Genomic DNA, 10,914 nt, shown 5'->3' with positions numbered 1-10,914 from the left:
GTGTCAAGGAAACTCACACTGTAATTCAATTTTGTCGATTAGGCTAGCTGCCATGAAGCATCCGGATGAAGGAATTTACTTTGGTTTTGAAACTTGATATTTATATATTCTATAGGCAATAATTCCTTCAAAATATTTTATCAATGATTTGTTCGAATAGTGTCAGAGTTCGCTTGAGACTGCAATTTGTTTTACTTATCCCTTACAAATTATCATTCATCTAATGCATTGATGGCTGGGTGTACCTTTTAAAAGTTTAATATCGGTAACGGGTACGTTCGATAGCAGACTACGGATACACTGAAGAGGAAGGAAAGAATACACCGTTTATCGACACACTTAAGCAGAGATTTATACTCTTGAAGGAACATAATTTCGCTAGTTATGGCTGTCATTAATTCTTTCAAGTAGCGTTGCACAAATCGAATGCGTTTTTTTTTCAAAGCAAAACTTTCTTATCAAAGATAACATGAAAACACCTCCAAGCTGTAAATTTTCAAAAGCAGAGAATCCATCGTTTAGTATATTAGCAGAGGCTTAGTATTCGAAGGACTCGAAGTGGGGTGAGTGTATTTTTTGGATGGAAAACTTCAATTGTGGTATTAATGACGAACAATTTATTTAAGTCAAAATCTTCATACTGCTATATCAAATATATGTCATTTGAATCTTAATTTAGTGTACAAAAGACAGTATGATCTTATCATTAAATGGCAGGGGTTTAAAGACTGGCACTCAAAAATAATTAAAATTATGATAAGAAAAATTGAAATGACTTTTATTTAAAATAAAAGTACTTAAAAGCCAAACAACATTGTTTTTTGTTACATACTACTTCAAGAACATAATGTGAAAATGTAACAAATTTGACCCATCCGCAGTTGAGTTAAAGTTTTCAAATGTTCAAACGGAGAAAGAAACAGGGATATCGGATGATTTGCATAATTTGCATAAATTTACATTTCCTTTTCACCCAACTTACCACTCCTTGTGATGCTAGCAGGTGAACCCAACTAATATTTTCATCTTCAGTCAATACAGTAATGAAAACTGAATATTTGCAAAAATGTTGTTTGAGCAAAGTACGCCGTGTGTTATGTTCAACGCCATCTTAAAAATGTACTAACTTGCGAAGATCAAGGTCAATATTTCCGTGTAGTGAAAGCCTTAGCTGTTATCTGAAGAGTAAATATCAAAACCATTAGGAAATAGGTGTCAGAAGAACGTGCTTTAAACTAAAAAATGGCAAAATTAGCCATGACAGATCACTTAAAAGGAGTTCACAACTCATAGGAAGGACTTTCTTTTGTATTCACTGATGAATCTCAAGTTAAATATCATGCCAAGCGTTGTCGGTGGATAATTCCAAGTGGAAGACATAAAATTCCACCATTCAAATATTTCAATCCTAGCAACTTGCTGAGGTCTTCTATAAGCAGCTGCCTTACTGCTTGAGGAAGTCTTTACACAACTAATACATAGCAATGTGATGTTGACTTTTTGCGTCCAACATAGACCGGACAAATTCTAGCGGCAGTATTTTCCAGAAGTCACTGTAAATTTTCTTTTGATTTGATCAAAAGAGAATATAACATGTATAAAATCGACACACCAAATTCAATAGCTATTGGACCAAAACCAGGCAAAAAGGTACCCTAAAAATTAATCATCAACATCTTCAAATTTCATCGTCATGTGAGTGAGGCAAAATTTGGCCATCGCCACCAACTTGAAAACTAAATACGAATATACATGCATTGTATGACTTTATCATAGCAGAACTGGGTTATTTCAGTTCGTGTCAACTAGCAAGCAATTTCAAAAGCTATCAGGGCAGAACTTACTTAACGGTAGACCTTTCATGACAAAAACTCAAAAAATGACGACATGCAAATGTTTTCTAGACTCAATTGCAACAAATTTGATTTCAGGCCTCTCGATGCAGTATTGTACGATGTGTCGCTGCAATTACACAAACAATTTCTGAGGAGTTTTAAATTCTCAATGTGATTACGGACGAAGACTTAAGACAGATTACAGACGAACATGAACAATCACCTACTGGAGAGGCACCATGTCGTTAAATACTGGCGCCATTAACGACAGAAATGAACCAATTTTGTTTATCTTGTTTTAATCAAGCATGACAATACAGACGTAATCTCATACAACGGTCCTGTCCATCTTCTCTTCGGTGTTTCCGAGTATGTTTAGCATGGTTGTTCTGTGGTATGATTATTTTATTACTAACATTTAAGTTTGTAGCGATCAGTGAGCGTCAGTATTGCAAACACCCATATTTGGAAGGGATACGCGTCAATTCTTATATTGAAAACCGGGTGTATATACACTAACTTTAAATCAGACTCTAAACACTCAAGTGCAAGTTAAAATAGGTGAATACACAAAAAGTATCCTTACGGTTACGAAGGTTCAAAGGTTAGTAGTTCTGAAGCGAGAATCCGACTGTTGGTTTTGAAACAGTATGGTGATTTTGTAAACATGCGACACACATTGAAAGGGGTGAGCGCTATACATGCAAGTGTACCAATCTACGCAATATGTCTAACTCGGAGTTACACGTGTGTCTGTTTTCATGTGTCTGCCTGTCTAGTTTCGTCTATTAAGAGCGTCACTTTCTATCTTTCTGGTTGTTCGTAGATCTACCTGTATCTGCTTCATCGACTTATTAACCTTTTATTTCATCTTCGCCACCGTATTTGTCGAATTTTGAAATGTAAACCCGGTTATTGTCGTTTAGAAAATCTCTTGTCTATTGACATCATTTAATTTCATTGGCATGATACACGGCAACTCAACACTGACGAATTTTCACTTTTTTGTTTAGCCGTAACTGACTCTTCACGAAATTGAAATTCCAGTGAACATGTTCTCAATTTTCATGTGAGGTGAATCAGTCTGAACTTCTAACAAATAATGGTTGACGGTTTAATAAAACGAATCAGTCAGATAAGAAGTAAATGTCGCCAAATGTTAAATAGTCCCTCGGTCACACTTTCTCATCTTCTTTCATGGCTATATTTTCGTATATGTGCTCATCGACAACCATTTCAATGCTATCGGTACATTCTGATTTCAGCTGGTCGACGTCATCGTCCTTCATAGGCTCCGTTGAGCTACAACATGAACAGTGATTCTCACAACATTTGCATTTATTTTTACAACTAAAGAACAGACGATCATAAGGTTCAAGTGAGCGCAGTGGAGCAGGCAAGAATTCCCATGTCCTCATTTTTTTCGGCAACCCCTTGGCGCAGTGCTTTTGCATCAGGTTGATGACAATAATGACTAGAACCAAAACCAATATGGGGACACCGAAACCTACGAGATACTGCCAACCTAGCAGCGACAGGCCAAAAATTGTTAAAGGAAACAACAAAAACATCAGAATGAGATAAAAAATGGCAAACCACCTGTATTTCGCGGTGGTGTTGCCCAAGAATTTTGCAGCCCCAATGGAAGGTTTACGCATAAATGGTATGGGATAAAATAAAATGATGCCAGAAATGTTGAAAAATAAATGGCACAGGGAGATTTGGACGCCCTCTATGAAATTCGCCGAATCGGAGCTGGCGAACGCGGCTATGAAGCTTGTCAGCGTGGTACCGATGTTGGCACCGAGTGTGAGTGGGTACATTCGTTTCAGAGAGAGGAAACCTATACCGACCAATGGTGTAATGGTCGAGGTGAAAACAGAACTACTTTGCACTAACATGGTGAGAATGGCGCCAATAACTATGGCGACATAGCCTGTGAAGTATGCACAATAACCTGGAAAGTCTGCGTTAATCCACTTCATCAGGGCGTGGGCAATTGAGCCTCGAAGGATGGACTGCAACACTTTCACCAGGCCGATCAATGCAATTATCAATAGGACAAGAGTGATAACTAGCAAAATCGATCCGAGCACGGCATCGCTGAGGTCATCTGTCCACTCCATGGAAAACAGACATTTGCCTGAAAGATACAATATACAGGGAGTGGTGTAAAATGACAATGCTAAAGTGTGTATCAGTGACAGACTAGCAAAGAGTATTCGTGTGTCAACGCATGTCCACCTATGTATGCCTGACACTCTATGGCGATCCATTCTTTCAACAGGCCATCTGGTCACTAGATAAACAACCAATCAATTGATCCATGCATCCAAAAACGATTTCCATGTTCTATACTCCACCTGGCCTGCAAATGGTTTAGCTTCTTTTCGAGATAAAGCCAGAAATTCGCTGACAACATTGCTGATCTTCCTCAACGTAAAACGGTGTGAAGCTGTCATGTGGTACATAGGTTGTCATCTTCTCACTGACCAAGCAAATGGTATTAAGATGGTACGCACCTCGAGAGTGAAAAACTTTAACTTTTCCTCAAACTTTCCTAAATGACACTTTCAACCATTGTCTTACCAAATCAAGAATATAAAAATCAGGGGTCACCGTACAAACTTTCGTATTAGAAACAAAAAAAACTCAACACATACCCATGTTTTTATAATTCAAAATGCGGTCATCCCTAGGATGACAAAATAACATCTTCGATTTCGGAAAAAACTAAGTCGTAAACATTTTCTTGTGACTTCAAGAGTTTAAAATGAGCTCCAACAAGTATATCAGAAAAGAACTGCAAACATGTTAGAGTCTGAATATCCGCCCTCAAGGTGCATTCAACCTTTAAGTGAAGAAACTGGACAATGCCAAATACGAATACTCACATCTTTCGTTGTATATTGTGTAGTTATAGATGTCCTCGACAACAGTGACGTTGGTTCCGTTGATTTCTCTGACGACCTCACCCTGATAGTAAACATCTTCAGTATCGCACCATCTCTGGATTACGCTTCCTGTTCCAGGTTCAGTAATGCCCAATGCGATGTCTCTCACGACACTTTTGTCGATCTACAGAAGCAAACAATAATGAACTTGATACAGTCACTACGCTTGTATGACGAGTTTCATTACGTTTTCCGAACAAGTTTATTCAGTGAATGATACCTGTCATATATAGGAACACCACTTTCAGGAATTGACGGAGAGAATTATAGCTTGATTTTTCATATCCAGGGACACCGCCTGTTTCTCCATCATTCAGGCATTGTTCATATACTACGTAGAACAAAACAATTTGACGGCGCTTCAGCTCGATCATAAACCGGTGTAAATCTAATGTGTCGAGAGATGTGTGACGGATTAACAATTCATTTGCCGAAGCTATGTTGAGTACGAATTGCAAATTTGTGTATTTTCGCTTTTTACGGTATGGTATAAGAAGTTACAAAAGTAAGGAATTTTATCTCCTGCAAACGTTCATACAGCGCCGCCTGTGGCGGGGGTCAAGAGGTCATCGTGTTGGCTTGTACCATTCTCTTTTGCCCTGAGACGTCGTGTCATCAATTAGTGGCCTGTTTGATGTATTTTACAGTTACAGTTTCTCATTAAATGGCCACCCATTTGGTGGCCCATTTCTCCCACAAAGACATGAGTTGGGTATTCCTTAATTTTACTGGTGTTGTAGCTGGCCGGGGCACAGCATCACTACCAGTGATGTGGGGCCTTGTCCAGCATTGACAGCGTTTGCAGGGGATAAAATACATTACGGTAGAATTTAGTACAGTACAGAACACTACACTACACTACACTACACTACACTACACTACACTACACTACACTACACTACACTACACTACACTACACTACACTTTCCTGCGGAATTAAAAAGATATAATTGTCATGGCACGCCACAGCACAACTGGATACTATAAACTACAAGTATTGTTGTTGTTGTGGATTATCAGAGACAGCGAAATTTGATCACTTTCTTTCCTGATAGATGAGTGATAAACAAAGAAAGTTTCAAATCATTCAATGGTTGGAAATACAATACATTCGATATCAATCACTGTTCCTTGTGCCGTACAACATATCGTAATATCTTTAAGTTGTCACGAGTACACTATTCTAACACGAGACATCTATAGTTTGAACGGAGTAAAGGTGTTCACTGTAGAGAGGAAGAAATCGCCGTAATCTTCTTGAGATGAACGAATCAACTAGACTTTTGTCAAGTCAGCGAATGGAAAAGACGTAGTTTAAAAGAGCTGAGAGCGTTTATTTAACCCAAAACATTGTGATGACGTCTAAAATGACGCCTACACGATACAGGTGTAATCAACGAACAATGCACTTTTAAAGGGGTCCTTACTATGATAAGATATATTGTGTATGACAAGCAATGTGAACTGACTAATTTTAAGTCAAGAGGGTAATTAATTAGCTGTTCATAATTTGCCCTCCCACTAAAAATTTTTCGACCTACCCTCCCGCACTCAAACTTCATTTTTACCCACTCCCCACTTATTTTTGCATGTTTCCCCTCCCCACTGTGAAGTTTTGAAGCTCCCCTGCCCTGTGGCGAAAAAACTTGCCGATTTCCCCTGCCCTTGAAAAAATTCCCCTCAAAATTTTGTCATTCCATCTCCCCTGCAGACATAAAAAGTTATAAGTACCTGCCCTGTGTCCCCATCCCCGGAAACACACATTGGCTCAACTTCCCCCGTCCCCGTTTTAAAAGTAGCTTCCCCTCTCCTCGTTTTTCGCCAAGCCCTGTCCCCAGGACAATCAACCGATATCTGCCCTGCCCTACAAAAACAACTAAAATTTGCTCCCCTGTCACTTAAAAACATGTCCCCTGCCCGAGCAAAAATAAAATTTCCCCTGCCCTCAAAACTTGCTCCTGGAACAGCTTTTTCGATGAATAGCTCCGCCGTTGGCTGCACCTGACGATATGACATGATTATAAACTGGAGTGTATCTTACCTTGATGACGTACTTGACTATTGGCTCAGTGACTGAGAAATCAAAACCGCCCCACGATCCTCCGTCCAGATCATCACCAATAATGGCCTCCGTCAAGATGTACAAATAGCCTGAAGTGAATAGTAAGGTATTGATGAAAATAATGCTCAAGTGTGTCCTTGCACCTCGTAAGGCAAAATTAATATCCCAATTCCCATTTCAGTAAAATAATGATAGATTACATGCAATTTCTAGAATCGTTAAATGAAAGTAAATGGTTTGCAGCTTTTCTAGGCCGCCGTCCCGTATGTAAATAATGTTCAACAAAATGTGAAATGTGTGTTACAGGTGATGCATAGATAATATTAAACAACACAACTTTCACAGATATTGTAATTTAAAATCTAAACTTCTTTGCTTTGCATACATATTTACAAAGATTTCATCTTCGTAACACTAACAATTTACAATTAATTGAGACCAACATACAAAATGTCTTTCGAAAATGCCCCCAAAAGTGAAAGACGCAGATGTTTCGTAAACAATGTTGATCTTTTACCGCCACCAACGTTTCGTTCGACCACTAACCTGTTGCAACCTCTAGGGGTAGCAGCACTATCACGGTCAGCCAGTTGAAACAATCATGGACGGTTGCTCCCGCAAACGCTCTTCGAAATTCATCCCTGTCTGCTACTTGTCCCATGGCAACAATGGTGTTGGTAACAGATGTGCCAATATTAGCTCCCATGATCATTGGAATGGCTTGTTCAACCGAAATTACTGGTGATCGAGACAGAAATAATTAGAACAGTAATTACAACATAGAAGAAATGCATTGAACCGTCTGTCGAAATATCTCTGCCTATTTTACCTTTTTCATTATTGTTGACAATTCATTGTGTTAATAGTTTTTTTTCGTCCTACCCACTCATCATCTTTACAATGTACGATTTAAACACGGTCCCTCCAGGACCGTGATTAAAACAATAACCCGTCTTAATGTCAGCCTGACTATTCGTATGTCTGTACAGTCACGTATGCACGGAAGGCGCATGGACTGCACTGTACGAACCGACATCATCATATACTGGGTAGGTCGATAGATAACGGTTATTTTGGTATCAAGTATCAACTAATACGTCGGGGAAACATGATAAAAGTAGTTAAATCTAGTGGATTGCACTTTATGGACTGCCGGAGACTCTCACAGTCCTTCGCTCTCGACGGCTAAACCTCAGACCATGCAAGTGCCCTCAAAAGTTGAGCCGAGTGCAGCTTGGCATACTCGTCTTACGCACGGCATAGCCCCGTTGGCTCAGTGAGCAGCCATTTCTACGAAGGCCGTTGAGGGCGCATCACCGAACGGTAAAAGATAGTAGTTTTGTACATTTTGAATGATTTAAATTGGGAGATTTTTTTATGGAGGCTTAGTCACGGGAAGCTTGGCCAAAACTTTTAATTTAAGTGATCGGAAATACCATATTTGTGGCCAAGAAGAAATACTGGAACACATCTTATTTGAGTGTAAATAATAAAGAAATGTATTTCTTTCTTCGTCAGAAAACACAACTTTAATAACAATATTAATATCAAAAGATTAGCAATTGCAGGAATCGAAAATGATAATAATGCAACATCTGACATTTTATACTGTATTACTTCATTTGTAAAATACACAGTTTGGAATATTTGAAATTCAGCTACTCTTGATGGGATTAAAGTTTCCCTTCAATCCTATGTTTTGCAATTAAAATGTTATCATTTCTAATGGATGAAGACGTTATATTTCACTTATAAGATGATGAACAAAGTGAGGAGTTTATCACAAAGTTTTCAAGCCTTGTAAAGCTTGAAGGAGAAGGATGCGTCCTGAATGTATTTATATGACAGTCTTTTTAGTTAACAAGTTTGCATTGTAATTTTGTTCAAACGCTTGACACATTCACAGTTATGTAGATTTGTTTTATTTGTCACTTTGTGATTTATTTATTTTTTTTAAGTTTTTCTAGATTTGACTTTATTTGTAATTAACGGTATCTATTTATCTAACTATCTATCTATCTATCTATCTATCTATCTATCTATCTATCTATCTATCTATCTATCTATCTATCTATCAAGAGAGAGAGACAGAGAGAGAGAGACAGAGAGAGGGGGAGAGAGAGCTACATAGCGAATGAGGAACTGTGAGAGAGCCTATGACTAGCGTTGCTTTTACTTCCGTATGATGCCAAGCCATTGGAAGCTATAGAGATTGAAAAACTTATGAGTTGAAAACATTGCGATAATTGGACTTCCCGTTATACTTTGTGTACACTATTTTCAATTAAAATTTTGGAAATTATGTGATAGTAACATTACGATAAAACAAAGGTGCCAACAATCATATTGATGGCGAAATTCTGTACTTACTATCAGCTGCAACCATGGATACAATGATGGACGTTGTTGTACTTGAACTCTGAAGGAGTACGGTGGCAAGGATACCAATCATTAAAGCACTGACGGGGTTATTTAAGAGTTCACTTTCACTTAAGGCTGCGCCCGCAGCAGTACCTCCTAGCACAGTGAAGGCATCTCCCATCAAGTCTAAGGCGATCAGGAAGACGTACAAGAAGAACAACACAAGCAAGGCCTTTCCGATCCAGTCGATTAGAACACGCTTAGCCTTGCCACAACCGCTTAGTTCTGTTGACATAAAGCAGATTAATATTAACTGTCATACTAGTAACGGTCGTTCACTGTCTACGGATTATGATAAGAGACAGGCCATTTCTAGTTTCCTCGTTTGCCACAGGTTGATTATGAAAAACAGTCTTAAACATTAATTAGGCCCAATAAAAAGTGTCCTTGTTTCACGTTTCTTGATAAATCATATGTCCCGGCCTGTGCGTCCGTCTTCCCGCGAGACAGGGAGGGCCTTCGAGAATCGGATGAAATCTACGCATACAAGAATTCCTCAAATGTTGTGGCCTTCCAATTTTAGTGCAAGTAAAGAAGAACCCACATATTAAAACGTCATCCAAAAATATGCAAATCAAGGGAAAGATGGGAATATAATTGCCATATCTTGGAAATCTAATTTCCTTAACATTATAACCCCATACGAGATATAATCGTTCGTGCGTTACACAACATGACGGCTTATCAGCCATCGTCTATGTCCCGATTTTCATGACCTCTCGACAGCTCCGCGGGCAAATTATGAACTTCGGAAAGGGTTTATTTATGATGTATTTATACCTAATATCAATGAAGCTTGGAACAAGTAGCTATGTAAATGTCTTATTTAATTAAATGCAATCTGTAGTGACCAGGATCAGAACAGGACTATTATACAGTAAAACCAAACCTAAAGAACTGCTTGAAGCAAATTTTACTTAGCTGGACGTCAGAAAAACTGTGAAATTCATCTGTTCTACAAACTGAAGAAGCTGAAGAGTTTTTTCCAAATGATTAGACAAGAGATAAATCTATACAAACAAACCTGCCCACGGTATTGTCGTGTCCTTTAAATCGGGTATGGCTGCGAAGGGGTCGATTTGTTTTTCATCATTGTCGTCCTCGTTCTCGACAACATCTACGGCTACGGCGCTGCCGTTTTCTGTCTTGTCTGTTTCTGTTTCTCTGTCCTCCACCACCGCGTCTGCGCTTAAGCTTCCGTTTGCCTTAATATCCGTCGACTGATCCAATTCTTGTTCTTCTTTACCTTCGCGAAGCTCTCCGTCAGTAGCGGCGGTAGTTTCTTCCATTGACTCGCTTGCCATCGTGTTTGTTGGATCACCAGCACGACGATCACCTGAGAATATCAAAAACTTTAGAATGCAAAGCAAATACGTGTTTTGTTTTCATCGATACCATAGCTAATCTCAGACACAATGAAAGTGGTTTCCACGCCAAAAGTTCGGCAATACGAGAATGACTGCAGATCTGAAATGTTACCTGCTGCAAGGTTTTGGCAGGAGTGACCTCTGGAAAGTCACACGCTGTATAAAGAATAGCAAAACGATTATGCAATATATTAAAGATTGTCCGATGACAGTTAAACACTTCACCAATTCGGATGTAACAGACAGCAGAAAACAAACTCCGCTATTACTTGCTG

At 38.9% G+C, this 10,914-nt stretch overlaps 1 protein-coding gene across 1 annotated transcript; it reads right to left on the bottom strand.

The window, feature by feature from the left end:
- Nucleotides 1–745: 745 nt before the first annotated feature.
- Nucleotides 746–10,576, bottom strand: LOC139116381 (sodium-dependent phosphate transport protein 2B-like). Its single transcript, XM_070679018.1, has 6 exons — nt 10,297–10,576; nt 9,222–9,497; nt 7,398–7,589; nt 6,831–6,940; nt 4,730–4,913; nt 746–3,978 (listed from the first exon to the last, which is right to left on the bottom strand). Exons 1-6 carry the CDS (start codon nt 10,574–10,576, stop codon nt 3,011–3,013), a joined length of 2,010 nt encoding a protein of 669 aa, XP_070535119.1. The 3' UTR covers nt 746–3,010.
- Nucleotides 10,577–10,914: the final 338 nt, after the last annotated feature.

The sequence above is a fragment of the Ptychodera flava genome, chromosome 17 (genome assembly GCF_041260155.1).
Source record: "Ptychodera flava strain L36383 chromosome 17, AS_Pfla_20210202, whole genome shotgun sequence".
Lineage (NCBI taxonomy): Eukaryota > Metazoa > Hemichordata > Enteropneusta > Ptychoderidae > Ptychodera > Ptychodera flava.
Note: the sequence above shows the minus strand (reverse complement) of the source record. Positions and strands in the feature narration are given on the sequence as shown.

Bases quoted from the DNA above. Each gene is read 5' to 3' on its own strand.
- LOC139116381 (XM_070679018.1), bottom strand. From the start codon at position 10,576: ATGGCAAGCGAGTCAATGGAAGAAACTACCGCCGCTACTGACGGAGAG. The intron at 9,498-10,296 runs GTTTGTTTGTAT...TTATGTCAACAG, and splicing joins CACGACAATACCGTGGGCAG to AACTAAGCGGTTGTGGCAAG. The intron at 6,941-7,397 runs GTTAGTGGTCGA...TATTCACTTCAG, and splicing joins ACCCCTAGAGGTTGCAACAG to GCTATTTGTACATCTTGACG.